The sequence below is a fragment of the Vigna umbellata genome, chromosome 10, assembly GCF_029865625.1.
Source record: "Vigna umbellata cultivar VRB3 chromosome 10, Vumbellata_1.0, whole genome shotgun sequence".
In the NCBI taxonomy this organism is placed as follows: domain Eukaryota; kingdom Viridiplantae; phylum Streptophyta; class Magnoliopsida; order Fabales; family Fabaceae; genus Vigna; species Vigna umbellata.
In genome coordinates, this window is record NC_142174.1 from 16,676,252 (window position 1) to 16,698,428 (window position 22,177).

The window sequence follows — 22,177 nt, forward strand, 5'->3', positions numbered from 1 at the left end:
ATCATAATTAATATTGAGATAAAGGAAAAACAGTTATGCATTACATGTGTACTGGTTACTCGAGATACTGTAAAGAAGCCGGAGAAATTCTAAATTATAATATTTTAATGAATTTTTTTTTAATTTGTAGTTTAATTATTTTTAAGATTTTATTTTCAAATTTTCTATCAAATAACGTTTTATTATAAAAAGAATATTCTAATTGCCATCTTTAACATACTTTTTCCTTTTTTTTTTAAATAACTATTTGTTAGCATTTTAGTGGCTGCAACCTTGCGATAAAACACTCTAGCTATACTAACCTATGACTAAGATGGATTACGTATGAGGTTATTTCCATTCACTTCATCTTATGATGTTACAGAAAGTCAATCAAAAGAGCAATGATAACACTCCACAATCTGTGCAGCATTTCGGTCACAATTATAAGAGAGATGGATATTTGACATTTTCTTTTTTATTTTTTTAAATTTCTTTTTCTAATATTTTATTCTTAAAATGTGTTATTTTAGTATTATTCAAACTTTAACTGAAATTAATTAATGTGTGTCATGTAAATGTGTAAATTAATTAAAGAATCAATGATGGGATTATGAGGTAAGAAAAGAAAAGCTGTGTAACCAGTAAGATATAAAAAGATGGAGGTTTGCACATTGTTTTCGAACTTAATCAAGCTTTCTTCATTGAGTTTAACTTTAGAGTCTCATAAGAGAATTTATTATTTGGAAGGGTATCTGTATTTGGTAGCCTTTGTTTTAGTAGGTAATCTTTCAAATTTTAGTAATCAATGCAACCAATAATCTGGTGCTAATGAAAAAGGTTATAAAAATGGAATAAAGTAAGGCTAATGTGATTTTTTTTAATACAGTTAATACTTAACTAGTTAAATAGGAAATAGTATATGACAAAAATATAGAACAAATTAAGATATACTTTATAATCTGCATTTGAAAAAATTATAAAACTATTACATATTCTTTCATAATCATTGTTATTAATATCTACAATATAAGAAAATATTAATACTAAACTGGATTAGAACAATCTGAAATACAATTTAAATTCCTTCTAAAAATTACATGAAATTTATTTTAAAACTTGAACCATCGTCTACATACACCACGTATCTTATTGGATCATGGTCAGAAAATTTCAAAAAGTTTTTTCTAAAACATTTTCCGAACTGATCATTGAGGAAGCTATTACAAAAAATAAAACGGTCATTTTAAAATTTATAAGGGTGTAGCTAGAAATTATGGGGTGCAGAAAAAATGTCATAAGAAACTATTTGTGTCCTTTTTCTTTTCCTGATAACAACATGGGTGTCTGTGTATCTTGGATTTGCTAAATATAATTGGCGATTTTTTATTTTATTTTAATCTTATTATTAAACTCGGATCTCTTTCTTATACAAATGGTCACAAACTTCGAATTCTAAACAATAACGAATATTCCTTGCAACCAATTTCATTTCATACAATCGAAAACAAAGGCAATTTTTAAACTTTTATAATATTGTGAAGTTAATTAAAATATTAAAAAAAAATAGAAGGAAACCTTCAAATCTGAAACATACTTTTACTTAAAAATAGAGTTTTGTTTTACTCTATTTTTTTGAATATTTTAAGCAAAACCCCCGTTATTATCAAAAGAAATAATTTTTTGAGTATTCCTTTCCTCAATTGGTCATGTGATTCTAATGTATAATTGGTTTTTTCATTTCTTAATATTATTCTACTTTATAAATATTTCTTAAATTTAATCTTATTTTGAATTTTAAACTTAGTACATCATATAACAAAAAAGACATGTATGTTTCCACATTATTAGAGTTTTGTTACTAATTATAAATGAATACTTTATTATATTTTCGTATTTTTAGTACACTACTTATTTTTGCTATGAACTTGTAGAAAATAAAAAATAATTAATACGACTTATTGAATAAATTGTGAAATTATAAAGGTTTAATACATTTGGTCTCTAGTTTTGAGACTTTTGTTCAAAGTCGTCTTACGTTTTAAAAAGGTTCAATCAGGTCCCATATTTCGTTAAAAAATGTTCAAAATGGTCTTTTTGGCTTACGGCGTTAAAAACATAACGTGCAATACGTGGCCAAAACTAAATGATGTGTAAAGTTTTTGCAATACGTGTCATATATGATATATTTGAATGTGTAAATTTAAAAAAAAATAATGACGTCAGTTAGGTTTAACGAAATGGGTTAAATCAAATTACCCTTATCTAAGAATCCTATCGCGATTTCTGGGTTTAACAATATGGTGAAACTGGTCCTGTAATCACAATGGCGTCGTGATTCCTTGAAGGTGAAATTTGAAGAGCATACGTATGTGAGGTAAGTGTTGCTAACCCTAACCTACTTACTTGATGTTCTTGTTGTTGGATTTGGGGTTAGGATTTGAGGTGGAAATAGAGGGTGGAGTGGGGGTGGAAAGTATTGGTGGAGAGGAAGTGGATGGTGGAGTGGAGGTGGACAAAGATGGTGGATTGAAGGTGGAAACTAATGGTGGAAACTAAACCAGATATCTTTCATGTGTTTTTCGTTAATATCCATTTGGGACCAAAGTACTTAGTTTTAAATTGAAAAGGGGACCATATTGCACATTTTTTTACCAAAGGGGAAACTAAATTTAACATTACATATAAGCACCTGAACGTAAACATTAAGCTTCACCTTCACAGTACATGAACACCTACACCTGAACATAAACATTGAGTTTCACCTTCACAGTACATGAACATAAACATTGACCTAGACCTTAATGTAAACATTGACCCACCTACGAATATCAACTTAAACAGACTCACATTGTCACAATGTTCACCGCAATAACAACACACACAGTTCCAACTAACAATTTTATCCTTTCTCTGACAATTTCACCATCTCTTTCGTCAATCTTTTCTTTATTACACCACTTGAAAAAGTTACAGTACTTCCCTCTTGAAGATCCACCATGTTATTCACCAAATAAGCCACCAAAATTGGTTTTAACCCAACAATCTATGAATAAATAAATTCCAAATTAAGTGAGAAGGGTAAGCCAGATGTGAAGCCGTTAGCGTGGAAGCCGAACGTGATCATCGGTGTTGCTGCATCTTTTCCAAGGCTCGTCGTTGGCCAGGAATTCCACCAACGTTACCACCAGCCCTTTTTCTCAATTATTGTTCAACCTTCTTCCTCCTCTTTGAATGAGTTTTTTCTGATTGTGGGTGTTTGAGGTGAAGAAGAAGACAACGATGGGTGATGATTGCCGAAACGTTGGGAGAGAGACAAAGTTTCTGATTTTTTGTGAATTGCAAATTGACAATTAGGGTTTCTGATTTTGTACATGATTTTGTGAATTGAGAATTGAAACTCTGATTTTGAAAATTACAATTGGGACTTCTGATTTTACACATGATTTTGCACAAACCCTAATCCTTTTCTTTTACCAAATAACTTCAACTTTTTAACATTTCCACCTTGCCAACTCAATTCACCTCACCTTGCCACACAATAAAAAACTGTACACATCATTCAGTTTTCGTCACGGAGGCAATTGCACCATTATGTTCTTAACGCTGTAAGCCAAAAGGACCATTTTGAACCGTTTTTAACAAAATATGGAGCCTTAGTGGACTTTTTTAAAAGATATGACGGTTTTGAAAAAAAGTCTAAAAATAGGGACCAGATGATATATTAAACCAGTTATAAACTATTATAACTTTTAGTAAAAATTATGTAGTGATAAAGAATGTATTTAGAAGAAAGATGAGAATTGTGGAAATACTCTTTAATTGATTACGTGTTAAATGGAGTATATAAAACTAGTTAGTGGGACTCTTGGACCATTATAACTATTCAGTTGCTTTCTGTATCCTATCATTTTTCTTTCTTTACTCATCAAACATGAGAAATATCAAAACTGACCTTTTAAAATGGAAAGAGAATTTGGTATATCCGTGTCCTCTCAACACGTTGTTTTTGTTTGTGTTTTTAATTTGCTTGCAGAAAATGTTAAATAGATTCAATTTAATAGATAGTTCCAATTTAATTTTAAATATTTTAAATATAATTTAATAATAAAATAATAATAACACGTTTGAAGATATTTTTGGGTAGAAAACACTTTTGAAGATAATTAAGCTTCTCATGACATTGACAAAATAGGTTTGTAATAGTAGTTAAAATCGTTTGTTATAGTGGTGGTCACATGATTGAAGCAACATGCTACAATGATACTAAAGACATAATTTAAATATAATAGGTAGATTTTATTAGTGTAGATTCCAGAAAATTATCGTGTATTATAGAACCGAAAGTCTAATTAATTTGTAATTAGACTTTGTAACGAAATGAGACAAAATAATTCAAAGCAATATAAATACAGTATTACTTGAATAGTAAACTACAGAGTCTCGGGTAGATATATACTTGAATAGTATAGTGAAATTCATGATGGACAATTCCTACTACAGTAATTCTTTGGTAGCCTTAAGGTCTGCAGCACCCTTCTTCCATTACCCCTGAAAGCAAACAAGAACAGAAAAAAGGAAAAGAATAATTCAGGAGAGTCATACATTAAACCCACTCTCTTACTAGTTTATGGGTTATGGAATTTGGGAGAAACACCGTACATGGACATGAAACACCTTAGGTGCATAGAGTATGCCAAAACTTATAAAAGAAGTACGAAAATATTGTTTTAAAGTTAAAAGATTAAATTTTTTTGATCAAATTTATTTTTTCATTAGCTTATGTAAACACTCAATTTTGTTAAGATAAATAAAGTTCATCACAAAAACAAATTAAAAAATAAAGAATAGAAAAATAAAAAATACTATTTATTTTACTGTTTTCACCTCTAAATTAACTTTCTAACCTTTATTCCAATGACTCAAAATAATCCAACACATTTTTACTTTCTTACCATCCTATTTTTCTTCACACACACATCTCTTCTCCCCCAGGGCTATTACTCTTCAACAACACACATTTCTTTTCCTCCACACCATTACTATTTTCTATTATCACCTTAATTTCATCACTCTTACCATATTATCCTCATTTCCTATTTTCTTTCTTCATTCTCCACCATCATCAAACACTTATCTCTCTCCATATCACCATCTTCATATTTTAAATCTTTCATTTTCACTTGCATCTCGATCGGGCTATCTTTTCCTTCTACATCCAGATTCTCATCTCTTCATTTTTGTTTGTTTGAATTATGTTGTTAAAGTTTTTTATTTGAATTTAACATTTCCATAATTGTTTTACTGTTTTATATTTTGAAATTTTATTTATAGATCATTTTTTTAATAAAAAATCATAAAATTTTTTATTATCATGTCAAGTTTTAGTTTGCTTGATAATTGAAATTGTTTCATAATAATAATTTTGATTGTCATGTCAAATCTCAGATTTGCTTAATAATTAAAATTTTTATAATAATTTCGATTCTCATGTCAAGTATTAGATTTGTTTGATAATTCAATTTTTCATAATAATAAGAAAAATTTATTATCATGTTAAGTCTCATATTTGCTTGATAATTAAATAAAAAAAATAGTTTTCTTACAAATGAGTTTAAATAATTGTGTGATTCTTTTTGCCACCTTAATTTCTCTCAAACATATCAATTATGTTAAAAATCATAAAAATATACAAAACTTTTCAAAATCACAAAAATAATTTCATCTTGCATCTATTTTTGTATGTAGCTCATTGTTCATGTGACATTATTTTTTTTAATAATTCAAAAATACAAAAAAATAATAAAACCTTCAAAATAAAAAATATCAACCTTTTTCAAATGATGACGAGTCAGAATTATGTAATCCTTGATTTTTTTTTATCATAAATGGAAATATGTAGGAGCTATGTTAATCCTTGTCGGGTTCACTTTCCAAAAATTGAAAATTATCCATGAACATTCTCAAATAAATTTCTAAACAATTTTCCAAACAATTTCTCAAACAATTATCCAAACAGAATTTTAAAAGAACTACGTATCCCTGATTTCTCACATGAGAATACATAAGAGCGGGGTCGATCTTTATTGAGTTTCCCAAAAAAAAAATTATTTCTTTCATTGTCTTGCATTGTTATTTTGAGAAAAAAAATGACAATTTCAAAACCATATCATTTTTGCATATTCAATTAAAGGAATTGCCTTTGCGTAGGCACTGTAGGGTTTTAATACCTTCCTTACGCGTAACCGACTCCCAAACTGAAAAATCTGATCCCGTAGATCATGTCTTATTTTTTTTTTGTTTTTTTCGTAGTTTTCCAGAACAAATTATGGTCATGATTCCCAAACGCTGATTTTTAAAGTTTTATTTATCCTTTAAAAGTTTCGTGTTTCGTCGTTCCCTTCGCGATTCCAATTGTGACTGACGACTTCACTCGAAACGATTTTAAGAAAGTCAAACCATTTAATTATGTATGCAAAATTGATGTAGTTTTTCATTATATTTTTTTCTCTCCCTTTTCTTTTTGGTATGTCTATGCTTGGTTTGGAATAATTGCATGTGTGTCTTCCTTTTTATTTTGATATTCAAAGTAATTGTATGTGTGTTTTTTGAAATAATTGTATGTGAATGTTTTTTCTTATTTGTTATATTTAAAATAATTGCATGACGAGATATTAAACCTTAGGGTAGACAACATGCTATATATATCTGGGACTTTTTTGTTATTTTATAGGTGTGGTTTATGCATTATATTTTCCCTTCACACACACATTATACATATCATGAGCGAGGTTCTATACTCTGGTTGAGTGCAACTTAGAATTAGAGGAGTTGTGTAGCGAAGTCACTTGGAACATACTTCCTCTTTGGGTATCGTGAGAACCCCAACGAGAGTCTGTTCGCTTCTTTTATGTCTTCACATCATTAAAAAAATATTAAGCAGTTTCATGTATCTTATTCAAAGATTATTTCGACATAAGTGATAAACTCAATGTTTCTAAATTAATTAATCAAATAAAAATAAATAACAAAAAAGAAGAGTAAGTCCATGAACTAAGATGATAACAAAATGTAAAATAATTCATATGAATTCTCGAACATGTACATAAAAAATACATTTTACCTTTATAAATGTACATAAAAACCATAAAATATACATATATATTTGCAGTGTTGTTTTGAATTATTACAATGATAAAGGACCCCAAGTGGCCGATAGAGAAAAACAAAAGAGAAAATGAAAAAAACGCAAAAATACAAAAAAAGTGAAAGTCCTATACCTGCGAGATTCTTGTCTTGTGCTGACACTTGTTAAGAGCTGGTGGGTTGGCAATCAAACAAATATCCAATTAAGAGATCTTAGGATACTATTTACATTAAAAAAACAATAAAAAAATAAAAAATACGAAGGCAAATTAGGTATACATATTGTACAAAATTGGCCAAATTTGCCACAAGTGACCGAAATAAAACATAAGAAAAAAAATAATAACAAAAATGTTTGTCTCATTGTACGTATTATACAATAATACGAACATAAATGACCATCCAAATACAAAAAAAAATAAAAAATAATAAAACACACAAAAAAAAATTCATCTTAGTAAGGAGACTATTGGTCGGGTGATGGTGGTCTCAAGGAAAGCTCCGTTGAAGGAGCTTTAACACGAAAAGAAATGGGTTGAGTGACCTCTTTTTCTTCATGTATAATGGGATACAGAAAAATAGGAGTTAGAAAAAATGTAGAAAAAAATAGATAAGAAAACAAAGAAAGTAAGAGTAAAAAATGAACAAAAGAAAAAAAATCGAGAAAGTATAAATTTATAGAGCGTAGAAGCAGAGAATGTCGTGCACTCAGAGGTTCCTTCACTTAAGAAGTCCTCACAAACTTAGGAGCTCTCTCACCCAAAAGCTGTCAAGAACACTCAAAGGTTCTCTCACAAACTCTCAAGGCTCACACGTACGTATCTAAATTTCACCACAAAGCAAAGTGTCGCTCAGTTCGCTCCTTCTTTTATAGTTAAAACAAATTTCATTGTGTTAATAGTTTCAGTCATTCTTATTGGAGACTTCAATAGTACCGGTTTTTGAAAAAGTTAAAAAAATTTAAAAAGATAGCGAAAAATAAAAATAAAAAATCAAAATATATGAAAAATCAATGAAAAAAAATGTCTTTGATGAGATAAAAAAGATTTCTGTATATATATTCGATTTTTTTTTTTACTTATTGTAAATATACAAAAGTTACTAATCTTTTCGGTTTTGTCTTGTGATCTATTGACCATTTAATCGCATGCTTTCCATTCAATGAGAGAGCACTTTTCTTTCAAATTATCTCTCTCATGCAATCACTTTAAGGTTAAGTTATCATAAATGATTTATTGTCTAAAATTTTAAATGAACTTATGTTATTTGAAGAAAGGGTAATTGTGACATATAAATCACTGTACAAGCATATTATAATAATTAATGATAGAATTGATAATAAAAAAACATCTAATTTCATAATTCTGCAATAATTGTCATGTACACAGTATTAATAATTGAAGACGGGATTCAGAGCACACAAATTCAGTTTTTAAAGTTTAAGCAATGAAACAAGTTTTTAAAGTTTGACTAGATAAGTACATCTGTAAGAAGCATTCAGTGGTTTCAAAGGACACAATTATAGTTCAATAAAAATTTTGAACGTAAAAACTTATTTAATAAACAAACTTCACCAAAATGGGACAAATCCACCATTTGATTGAAAGCATATTTGAAGGCATGAAGAGAAGGTAGCCACTCAACTTAGTCTGCCACTAGAAATAAGGAATAAACCTATACAAAAATTAAAATTCCAAACATCAGCCACTCCATACTATTTAACCATATGCAAATTGAAAAGGACGGTCATTGAGAATGTACATGACAGTTTATTGCTAAGTGTATTGTATAAAAAATATGACCGATCGATTTATTCTTGATCAATTTGGTAAAATGATTTTCAAAGACATTGGGTCGTAATTGGGCCATTTGGACCAACGCTTTAGTTGTTATAGGGCCAAAGACCCAACATAAATTAAAATGATCAAAGAATAATCAAGAACATCTAATTAGAGATATTAATCAGATTTTTAGATAAGTTTGTTAATATTTTATTGTGTTTATATTTTATTGGGCTTATGTCATTTTAAGGTCCATGAGATCACCTATAAATACAAGGTCAAGGTCAAAAGTCAGATACGCTTTACTCACACTCTACTACTCTAAAATACTCACATAGTGATAACTCTTCACTGGTTATTCAATCAAAGAGCCAACCAAAGACTGAACGGTTAACATCATATCAGGAGACCGAGCGGTTGCAAGGAAGTAGGTGGCCCAGATTAAAAAGACGATTCAAACATTCTAGATGGCCAAAGGCAATTAAGACATGTATAATGAGCTTTATTTTCAAAATATAAGCTTTTAATTTCATTTTCCTTAAGATTTGTGACTTTGGTTATTTTAAGGTTCAATCATGATGAAGTTCACGTATACAAATGTTGAATGCTTTAAACACATAATTGATTAAATGCATTGTTGGTTTACTTCTGATAATGTTTAATTTTCTAGTCAAACCTACTTCATTCAACGGTAGGAATTACAACAGTACATAATCCATGTACCGATAGTGTAAGAATTTTTACATTAACATTCAATCAAAAGTCACATGGTAAAAATTGTAATTTTTAAAATACCTATCATGATTGGTTCCTAGTGTATACTAAATACTCACAGTGCAAATAAATTAAAATTAACAAATATAAATATTCACCTCACTTATTCATTTGGTTTTCAGTGTTCATAGGAGGTAGATCAGGTTAGCAAATTACCACCAACTTAAAGCATATTTAGACTATTTCTTTTTGTTGATTCAGGATTAGTCATCAGTCATCTAAGTGCTTATTTTTGTTATACAAAACCATTGTATGGTATCTTACTAATTGAAGATCAACGATTCTCTAAATCTATTCTAGTAATGTCAATCCCATAAAGTTTTTATGTCATAATGACCTTTCTAGTAATGTCATACAACCAGCTTCCAGCATCTTGTACAAGATACCAATTCCTTAAGTGTTCTTCCTTTCATACAATGTCCAATAATAAGAATGGTAAATGTCAACTTATCAGGCTTGCACTTCTCTTCCATCTCTGCCACAATTACATTAGTCTCATCAATGTTCCCAGATTTGCAATATCCATCAATGACAGGATTGTAGACAAAAGATTGTGGATCAATGTCACTCTGCTTCAATAGTCTCAAAAGATTATGTGCTTCTTGCAGTCTATTGCTCTTGCACAGAGCTTCAACAAGTAATTCCTTTGAAACATCAAACCTGTCAGCCAGTGCAAAAGAGGAAACCAAGAATCCCAAAAGCGAATAATCAGGCAATGGCCCATTAGACCTCATGGAATCATATAACAATTTTGCTGAACTGTGGAGATTTGCTTGACAAAGGGACCTCAAAAGCATATTGTAAGTCCAAAATGAATGAGACATACTCAACTTTTCCCTGGTGAACGGATAGAACTTGAAACCTAAGTTGGGATTGTTAAGGCTTTTCACAATTTCTAAGACATGAGAAGAAGTTAAGTGCTTACGGAAATAATCCAGAAATTCATCATCAAAAGAGGTAGAGCATAGAAATAGAGTAGAAACTATCTTGACAAACCAAGAATCAATTGTTATGATTAACCCTTTCTTAGAGAGTCGTACCTGAGTAAGAGTAGGATGATGGGAGGCGTGAAAAGTAGTGACAAAGGAGAAAATCATCGGCTTGGGTATGTCATGTGTACATATTCAGGGAATGAAGGAGAATTTGACTGTTGTTGAAAATCAGAAGTACCCAGGTCATCAAATTTTGTGGAACAATTGACATCAGAATGCTTAACCACGAGTCTGAGATGGTCGACGGTGTAGTTGAGGGAGCACAAAAACGCACCAACATTAACCTGTTTCATTAATTATTGTCCCCTATATAAGAAATGCACCCCCAGACCACGAACCTGCACACGGAAATCATTTATCCGTTTCTTCTTCTTCTTGGCGAGATTGTGGTGGTGGTGTGAGTCGGTGTGGTGGTGGGCTGTACAGGTGGAACGTTGCAAGTTGTGCAAGGAACCGCGGTGGTGAGAGCTCGGGTTTGTGGTGGTGCTTATCGAATCAGCAAGAGGGAGCTTCGTCTCAGCTACGCGAAAAGAGTTATGTTAATCCTTCAACGGATGTTGATATCCATCGACGGATCATCACATTCGTTGAAGGATTGAGTTTCTCAAATGTATTCGAAAACAAATTAATAATTCAAATTTAAGTTCTGCACTCACCCGGCCTTGCGAAATACCATAAGCAACATGCTGAACATAATGCTTCAGCAATGAAGCATCACGTGGACCTCTAGGAAATCCATCGATATCCTCTTCTTTGTCACCAACATCCGCATGCTCCTCCTTCTCATTATCGTGGTCAGGGGCTTCAAATGTCTCCTCATGAACATCACCCTCATAGGCCTCCTCCTGAACATCATCCTCATAGGCCTGATATGCCTCCTCCTCAATCGCTCGATCCTCAGCAATAGGGTCATCATGAATAGGAGCTGCACGCCTTCTCCGAACCGAAGCTGTAGGTCGTCTCCTAGCTTCGCCCTGCGCAGAACTCTCCTCTCGAGAACTCTCTCCACGAGAAGTACAAGATACACCGCGTGTTTTTACCATTTCTGATAAAAATTATTTTATTTAAATTAATAATTATTTCATTAAATAAAAAAAATTAATTTACATATAATTTCGTAAACATATTATAATTAAATTTTACATTATAAATACTGCATAAATTATTTTCAAATCTAATAAACTAATAAACTCAAAACTAAAAACTAAAAACTAAAAACAAACTTAAATAAAACCATATTTAAATAATCAATTCAATTAAACTAAAATTAATTTAATTAAATTTATAATAATAATTTCATTAAATAAAATAAACAAAATTTACGTAACGTTTTATAAACAAAATATTTAAATACTAAATAAATTAAAAAAAAGAAAGAAAAACCACCCACGGCACGACGGATGTTTCACATCCGTTTCGCCTTCAAACGGATGTCCGACATCCGCCCACGGATATGCGACATCTCGGACATCCGTTTCAGTGCCAAACGGATATGTGACAACCGTTTCAGTGCCAAACGGATATGCGACATCCTTTGTGGCGCTCCAGTCATCTTCTTCGCATACACAGCACAACACATTGAACACTGTACGCACGCACAACACTCATCCGCGATCAAAACAATCCACCAAACCAAAGATACAACACACATTCATATTCAATTCAAAATATCTAAACAAAACTAACCTCCTCCAGCAGCAAGTTGCTCCACCCGCGAATGATTAACGCACCATCGACGTACCACCACCGCCACACCATCGCAACACGAACACCCACACCAACGGATATGGACGACACCAAACAGATCTGGATGATGAGAAGAAACAGTGAGAAAAACGGATCTCACCGCCGAAACAAAGAAGAGAATGAGAGCACGAATGTGAGAAGAGAGTGAGACAGAGAGCGGGGGGTGCGGCTGAATGAGAGGAGAGATGATGAATTATTTAGGGTATTAAGGTTAAAGTAAAAAGTAAAAATCAAAAGGGTCATTTTGTCATTATAAATTTTTTGGGGAGGTGTAGGGAGTATTGGTGGTGGTGGAGGGAGCAACCTTCCAGGCGAGGCCCTCACCTTCAACGCGGTCCCACCGAAGCTGAGAACAACCATTGGATATCCAACGACGCATACTCTCTGATCTCATCACCCGCGTTTCCCCCAACTGCCACGGCGGCCACAAGGTGACTGTCCGCCACCAGTCCTCGCCGCTCATCGCTGTGTTTGTGAGTATCATCCCCACCCCGCCCACGTCGCACACAACTTCGCCCTTTTCTACGTGCGCGTTAGGCCCTCTGTCGCAGACCACTGATGATACCAATCCAACGGGCTGTTATGATAAAGGAGATGAATGTTTTGGAGTACCCGGCTGTAATGCTGCCTATCGGGCTGTTATGCTTCTTGCCGGATACTATGAGTTTTATATCGATATATTGCCGGGTTGCTAAGATGTTGAACTTATATGCTGTCGAAACTTCTATAACGTCGTCTATCGGGCTTTTATACTATCGAGCTTCTATGATCGTAGGGTATAGTTAGAAGGATGTTTTTAGGCATGTGTTACTTATTGGTAACAACTTAAGTGGTGGACTGAGTTTTATTATTTTTTTACACTTACAATCGTGACATTGTTTGTGAGATGCATGAGTTCTTTTTAGAATTCCTCCGTAAAGATTAGGGGTTCTTTTGAGTAAGCTTCTCTTTATTCAACCTGTTGATCGACTTAGTACGTCAAGAGGATGAGCTTGACATGATGAAACTGAACTTTTAAGATTGAAATCGAGATTAATAGATTAAGATCGAGTCAAACAAGGTTATATGGTTGAGATTGAATGAGGCTGAACTTTCAAGACTTAAAAGTTGATAAATGATTTAAGGTTGAGGTTGAGACTAAATTGTCAAAGCTGAAAGACCCATAGAATTTGAAGCTAAGTGGAGGTCAGACAATGAAGGTCGAAGGAGACTAAGAGGACGAGGAAGTCGAATGGTCGACCTGTAAAGACTAAAAAATTGAAATAATTTGAAGTGAAGTTGTGGCCAAAGTAGGAGTAACGAAACAGACCAACCCGACCCTCAAAAAATGGGCCAGGGTAAGCTAGCTTGCAAAAAAAAAACAAATTGAACTTTGCAACTCACCATGATTTGTTGGCGGCCTGGCAAGCTGGCTATCCTGCTTCTTTTTTTGTTTTTTTTTTCAAATATCATCAAAAGTATAATATCACATGGATTGGTTGATGATGCATCAAGTCATCAAGGCTCAACTTGTTGGACGCTTATATAATCGAATTGGAAAGGACCCTTCAGGATTATAGAAGACAGGAAGAATAAAGCATACCAAACGACAAAAAATGTCCCCAACACTTGAAATGTTTCACATTTAAAGTTTTAGGGTTAATTATGTTTTTTTATCCCTAAACTATTATGTGTTTTTGGTTTTCATCTCTCTTCCAAACTTTGTTCTATTTAGGTCATTCTCTTTTTAGAAAATCACTTATTTAGTCCTTCATGATAATGCTGTTAATTTTTCTTTTGACATAACAAATGGTTTCTCAATCCTTTGAAGACATGTGTATTGTGTTTCGATTGACAACAAATCTGGATAATTCAGTAGAAAATCTAAATAGATAAATAAAGTGCATGATAACATAACAAGTGGAGGGGAGAACTTAAATAACATATTACGAAATTCATAATACATAAATTCTAGTTTCTAGTTTTAATGTAACACTAAAAAGTTGAAATATACTTGTGCAAAAAGAAAGATAAATAAATATTTATTATAAAATATAGACATGATAAATAAATAAATACTTATATTTCACTATAGACAAATTATAATTATTATAAAGAAAATATAAATAAAGTTAAACCACTTATATTACAATATATTATTCTCGTTTAATAACATATTTTAAACATCCTTATTAGTTTCAGCATGAAATGTAAAAAAATGACCATAATAAAAATCATTTTTCTATATTATATTGAAGTATTATCCTAAAAACAAACATATCCTACCTACTTAGTCAATTATATTGTGTGGACAGAAAGAAAATAGGTCCTCCTAATTTTCTGATAAGAGCACTATCGAAGAGGCGAATTGATTGACATTCATGCTAATATGGATGTCTAATTCTAAATTCATAACCATCACATAACATTACTGCTACTGTATCATCCATTTTATTATCCAACTCTGAGGTCACACTGACCAATGCATGAAGTAAGAACCCTTTAGATATTTTTGTTTTTCTCAGCCCCACCATAGCCCTCATACTTCTAATTAAATCATTTAGCTTAAACCCCTTTTAAGTTTTGGTTAATTTCTCTTATCATGCTAATTAACCAAGGTTATTTTTCGTCACCATGTCAGTAGTAAGAAGATTATTTGATTTGAACTCATCAATAATGTTTCATGGGTCGCTCTCATTCCAATTGTCATGATGAATTCGTAGTTAATTTCTACCAAAATTAATGGCGGAGATAAAGACTCTTTTATCAATAAGTCAAAATAAAATCAGGGATTAATTTATATAATTGCAGAATTAATAACCAGTTATTTATTTGCTTGAACAAGTTTCGGGTGCTAATTAAAAATATTGGGTTTGGGTCCATGTTATGTTTTATTGACAATAAGACGTTAAGGCAGAATAATTGAGAGATTGATCTCATCACAGACGCAAGCTTTGCAGCCAATTTGGCCAGCATGCTTGAAGTGCAAGATTTACATTTGAATTTTACAGTGAGAAGAGAAGAGTTAATTATCTTAATAAACCCTCCTTAATTAGTTGAAAGAAAAGTATTTTAATTGCGATTAAGATACATACCAGAACATTAACTTTCATTGAAGCTATTGCCTTTTAAACAGAAACGAACACTGTTAAAGGCCTAAATTCTTCTTTTTCCAATCCCATTTAACTGTGACAAATACAAAGAGATCAATATCTTCCTCTTGCTTGAGATACAATAAAACAGAAAAAGAAATTCACTTTGATTCTATAGTTATTTTAATTATTGTTTCTCGAAGTTGCAAGAATTTGCTAATTGAAGTATGGGGAATTGGGTTTTATAGAAAAGGAAACATGCACCAAAAGAATATCTAGTTACCACATGATATTTTAGTATCATAAATATAAAGACGAGTTACGTTAAGTAAAAATGGAAAACTGAATAACATTTTAAAAAAATATCATAAACATTAAATCTTAATATTTTAGGTTGAAAATTGTATTAAATTTTTTTTATATAGATAATAGATGATTAATCTTTCTAATTTTTTTTAAACATTTATATCATCTAAAAGCAATTTTGGCATAACAGGGTTTGTTTCTTTATAGGCCAGTTTGAAACAAAATTCATAAACAGATAACTATGCGGTCATGATAATAATGTGATAAAAAGATAACCTTCAAAGTAAGAAAGGTGGTAAAACGACAGCAAATCTTTTCCGTGAGAACATTAATTAATACGAAATAAACAAAGCTTCGAGGATGGCTTATTTAACTCACCAAACACGACAGCGACATCTTCTTCCTCATCGAATATGGTGCTTAGGTAAAAGTTTCTTTGACCTAAATGCATCGCATAAACGAAACTGGTAGTCATTTTAAGTGGAGTTTGATTCTTTGTATAAATGTTGATAAATGTTAGATTTTATTTGTCATATAAATTCGCGAAAGCAACATCAGCCATATTGTCAAAAACAGGATGAAGTAAGATTTAATTATATATGTGAACTCTTAGCGACTAACATGGAAAAATGTATGTTGAAATGATTTCATGCAAGGAAATTATAGTGTGAAAAAGAACAATAAAATAATTATTCAGTCAGATTTAGATTAACACGGATGTATGTATCTTACGTCTGAATCTAAACAGAAGGATCGGGATGAACCCATGAAAACAATAATAAAAGATACGTAATGCTTATCTCACCTAAAACCTAAGCTCTTTCATCGCATTACTTTAAACATAGCGACACAAACATGTTACTTGAACTCGTATGCTGTGGTCATTTATATATATATATATCTTTGAAAGTTTATGAAATTCCTAAAAGGATTTGTCCAACAATAAAAAAAAATATATTAAAACTTTATAGGTTATTTAATCATTTATTAGTAATATAATGGTTAAGTTATATGTAATAAAATATATTAGATTTTTTTTGATTGTTGGACAAATCCTTTTAGTAATTTCACAAACTTTAAATAAATATATATATATATATATAATTCAATTACTATGCATTTATTATCCTATTTTTTGTTTTATTTGAATATTAGTTGAGGGCTCTTTTTACAAGTTCATATAATTATAAACTGTTTTTTTTTATCAATATAAAAAGTAGATATAATATAACAGTGATTCCAGACAGTAAAAGAAGGACACATCTTAACAAAGAAAAAAAATAACAATTTTGTAAATATCATCTCAATCCTTATTAAAAAATATGTTTTTTTACGTTTATATAACATCATAAATAACTCTTTCTTTTTTCTTCTTCTCCCATGTAAAAACACATTGTAAAATAACTTCATGGTATAGAAAATTAAAACATGATCTTAATATTATGTTATTATCACATTTGTTAAAAGGAGATTATGTTAGATTATTCTTTAGTGTTCTAAAGATGTAATAGATTGATGACTCCAATCCTTGTTTTCTTAATAGTGTAGGATCTAATTAGATGAATGACACTATATCACTTTTTTTGACTCATTATTCTATAACTTTTCTTTCTTTATAAATTTAGAATAAAGAAACTCAAGTACTTGTCAAAAGACCATGTTTATGCATTAGTTGTTAATGTAAATATAAATCCTATTATTTTACTATGTCCATCAAATAGCTGTTATTATTATAATACTATTCATGATAAGCCCGATTATTGTTTTATCCTTTATTATTAATTAGTTTAGATACTTATTGGCATTTTTAATTAACAAATCATATGTTTCATGAGACATAAAACTTTACGTTTTCCATATATTACGAAATTATATTATTTTTCTCTTAAATTGTGCTTGAATTAAATGAGATAAGATGAACTTGACACAATAATTAAGTACATCCAGTAGTTCCATTTTATTTTAATTCTAACTATTTTATTACTTATTTCGTAATTTTTATTGAACAAATAATATTTGCATGGATAATTATTCAATCAAAATATACAATAAATTGTTACTTTTATAATAAATTTATTTTAAAAGCCATATTAAAAATTTTCTGATCAGGGTGTGCAAATATTTTAGCTAGCTTCCTGTTAATTTTTTTTCACACTTGTTAACTATGGGGAATGTTGCTTATTAAAAAGTTGTTGAAAATGTTATAATGCAGAAGAAAATGAGTTGGCGTTAGACAGAAGTTGGATATATGTACAGCTTATAAAAGATTTGTGTTTACGTAGAATTGGTACGAGGGTAGGTCGTCATTTTTTGCTTTGTTCTCTTTTGATCTTCAATCCTCTTCGAGAACGCAATCCACTTTGATGAGTTGTTGACATGCAGAAGACACTCCGACCCTCAAGTCAGATATGTTTCATAAAGAGGTCTATATATGTTATTGTAATAGATTAGGATGTCTGTACCGACATTAACCCTATATTTATAGCACTTGTGATGTGACAGCCAAGTCCATTGATTAACCATTAGTGCAATATATTTTTAGACAATACAACCTGTCAATCACTCATAAATAGCGTATATTCACATTCAATATGACCATTAAATGTATTAATTGGCCATTAATGATATTTACATTTCCTGATTAGGTTTGACTGACAGTCGGTCAGTTGCCTGTTTTGGCTCCAGATTCTCCTTAGCCCATTGGTCACCGGGGTATAGTACATTAAGCCCCCCAAGCCCCGAGCAGCTGTTTGCAGGTGCGAAAGGGTTTAACTTTTTGTAGTTGAGTCGTGGTAGGAGCGGTTTGAGCTGGTCACTAGGAGACCATAGTTGAATGTCTTCGTATGGCCGTCTGGGATTGCTAGTGAGTAGATCACTAGAAGACACAAGTGAGCTAATCACTTGGCCGCCCAGGATTGCTAGTGAGCTGGTCACTAGAAGAATATAGTTGAATGTCTTCGTATGGCCGCCCGGGATTGCTAGTGAGTAGACCACATAAGACAAAAGTGAGCTGATCACTTGACCGCTCAGTGCTAGTGAGCTGGTCACTAGAAGACCATAGTTGAATGTCTTCGTATGGCCGCTCGGGATTGCTAGTGAGTAGATCACTAGAAGACATAAGTGAAATGTTCACTTGGCCGCCCAAGATTGCTAGTGAGCTGGTCACCAGAAGACCATGGTTGAACGTAAGTCTTGACCTTCTTGTACCAAATATTTTTACTCACAAAAATATGAGTTAAACAAATATATTATAATTTATAAAATTATAATCAAAAGTGGAACTTGTCAAGGTTGAACGTAGGACTGAACCTTCCTGAAAGTTCTCAAAACAAAAGACACGTAGCTGAACCTTCCTGAAAGTTCTCAAAACAAAATACATGCCTTTAGAAATTATTACGGAATATTTTACTCTTGTTGCAAAACCTGATATTGATTCGAAGTAGCGATGTCGAGACCGAGCGCACGTCTGGTTCTTCGTGGAACCGTGAGGATGTCGCTCGGCCCCACGGTGGGCGCCAAAATGTTTCGGTTGAATTTGTCTGAGGGTCAGTTGTCTTTTCTTGCTCTGTTATCTTTTGATTTTCAAAGCATCAATCCTCTCCGAGAACGCGATCTACTTCGATGTGCGATGGGTGGTTGACCTGCAAAAGACACTCTGACGCTCAAGTCAGATATGTTTCATAAGGAGATCTATATTTTATTGTAATAGATTAAGATGTCTTTACCTGGACATTAACCCTATATTTATAGCACTGGTGACAACCATATCCATTGTAGTTTTTTTTCTCACTTGTTAACTGTGGGGAATGTTGCTTATTAAAAAGTTGTTGAAAATGTTATAAAATAGTGTATATTTGCATTCAATATGGCCATTAAATGTATTAATTGACCATTAATGATATTTACTTTTCGTGATTAGTGTTTGACTGACAGCCCGTCAGTTGTCTGTTTTGGCTCCAGATTCTCCTTAGTCGATTGGTCACCAGGGTATAGTACAATTTGAATAGGAGAAATGTTTCCTCATTATTCTCTCATCAATCTATGTGTGAATATAACTTAAGTAAAATAAGAAATTATATAAAAAATAGATATATAAATTTTGTAGTGTTAAGATTTTATATTGAAGATGTTAATTTTTATATGTAGATTGAAGTCATGTTTGATTATAGTGTAGATATCTTTTCTCGAAAACACACTTTAATAACAATCCATGGTATTTAAAACTAATCACACACTCAATGGTTTGGCTAGAAGGTTTTAGTTTGGTTTTATGTGCTTTCAATAAAGATATACCTTAAAGCACTTGGTGCTCTCCATTTTTATGGTGGGAGTGGACCATCTCTATGTCTATTTGTATATATCAAACCTAAAATAAGTGAAACGATGTGCTGGAAGTGCGATTTCTGCACAATCATGCAGCATTTTGATGGCTACGTAATCTCTCTTTCAGACAAATATGGTCCTAAGTTGGACATCAATTTGTTAGTGATCCAAACCCCACTTTTAGTTCCCAGTTATAAAACATATACGTACAATAACTTGTAAATATATTCTCTATTTGCACTGCCTTTTTATTTATTTATTTATTTTGTAAAAATACAATCATATTATAATATTTTCAAATATTGAAATTATATTTTTATTTTTAAATATTAAAAATATATGGTTCAAATTTCAATAAACAAAATAGACTTCCAAAATTTTTATGAAAGCCTTGGCTGTTGTAGAAAAGAATTAACAGAACATTTCCACGTGTGATGATATGGATCCAAACCGTAAATGTCCTTTATGTTGGCTTTTACGTTTTAAAAATATTTTTCAGAACAACAAAGAGATTTGAAAAAAAAAAGAAGTAACTTCAACAAATTTCATCCCTAAACTCACTCTACATATATGACTATATAAAAATAAATATTAACAATATTCCGATCTTAATTTCCAATACCTCGATACTAACAAGTGTCTTTCTTTATATCTAATTAACATTTTAAAAATTGAAACATAAAAAAGAACCACTTAAAATTAACTTGTTCAATTTTAAATTAAGGATATTTAGTCATATATCTATAATTGCAAAACAGCTTTAAGAATATTATCTAACCGTCATGAGCATTTTTGTATAATAAATTGTACAGGTAGAGAAATTCCTATAAGAAAACGCACATCATCATAGTAGATATAGATACTAATCACATAAGTAAACCTAATTTTTTGAAGCTGTATTCCTCATCAAAATTCTAATAAATGTTTAAAGTGACGATTTGACCATTTCAAAAATCCGGCGGTGTTTGTTCACACTCATCTGTATTTGTTAGCGTAAATGATTTAAAAGAGAATCTTTGATAGTTCATACCAGCCATGTTTTTTTAACACTACTGTTCAAATTTATCTTTATTTCTATATATCATTGGTTTGTTTGACTTGTGTTTTGGAACATATTCAATTTTTCAAAGCAAATTTTCGAGTATTAGCCTAGAGGATCAAGAATTGTAGTTGTTGAGAGCTTAGTCTGTCATTCCGAACCTAACTCAGAACAAAGGTCATATTATGACAAATATGTTGGAGGAATATTTATCTTGGATTATCTTGATCCAAAAATATATAGCCCTATATTTAGGATTCAAATTAAACAATACTAGCTAATTTAAAAAATACAGAGGTAAAAATCCACGTATTTAACCTCAGACACGTAAGGGAGAAATTAAATAAATGATAAAGTCCATTAACAATGGATTATACTTTGTATCAAAAAGGCAATAAAATGTTTAAAGGTTGAATATTATATCTTAAATCAGTTTAAAATATAGATATATTAGAAGTTTTACATTAATTAAAAATAAAAGAATTTACATTATTTATACAAATTTTATAAATTAATATTGTAATATTGAATTAAATTTAGAATTCATTAATTAATCATTGAATAATAATAAAATATTAGTTTCCCTCCAATAAAAATAAATTCTGTAATTCACTAATAAATATTAATTAAAGATAATTAGGTTGAACATCGATTTAACTGTTTAAATCAAATCAAATAATAAATAATAAAGATAAAACTAAGAGCTGCAGATCAAAGCAACTAAGTACCCTAAAAAAGACGCAATTATAACTGTAAGAGCAACGTTGAAGCACAGTAACTGGTACTCTCTTGTGGAAGAAATTACATATTAAACTAATAATTTGAAACTTAACATTGTTTTTTCGTAATTCTTTATTCGTAAGATTACAATCACCAAACTTCTCCATAAAACCCAATAACCAGACCATCCCAAGTTGTAGAAACCTCTCCGCATCACCAACCAAAAGATCCTACTTTTCTGTTCTGCGTTTGCAATGCAAATTAAGTTTGCATGATTAAATATATGTATTGACTGCGACA

General features: G+C 31.2%; 1 protein-coding gene across 1 annotated transcript; it reads right to left on the reverse strand.

The window, feature by feature from the left end:
* Nucleotides 1-10,030: 10,030 nt before the first annotated feature.
* LOC148192058 (pentatricopeptide repeat-containing protein At2g06000-like) lies at nucleotides 10,031-10,777 on the reverse strand. Its single transcript, XM_088099996.1, has one exon. The coding sequence runs from the start codon at nucleotides 10,775-10,777 to the stop codon at nucleotides 10,031-10,033; it is 747 nt and encodes a 248-aa protein (XP_087956122.1).
* Nucleotides 10,778-22,177: the final 11,400 nt, after the last annotated feature.

Excerpts from the sequence above, each read along its gene's own strand:
- LOC148192058 (XM_088099996.1), bottom strand. The coding sequence starts at position 10,777 with ATGATTTTCTCCTTTGTCACTACTTTTCACGCCTCCCATCATCCTACT.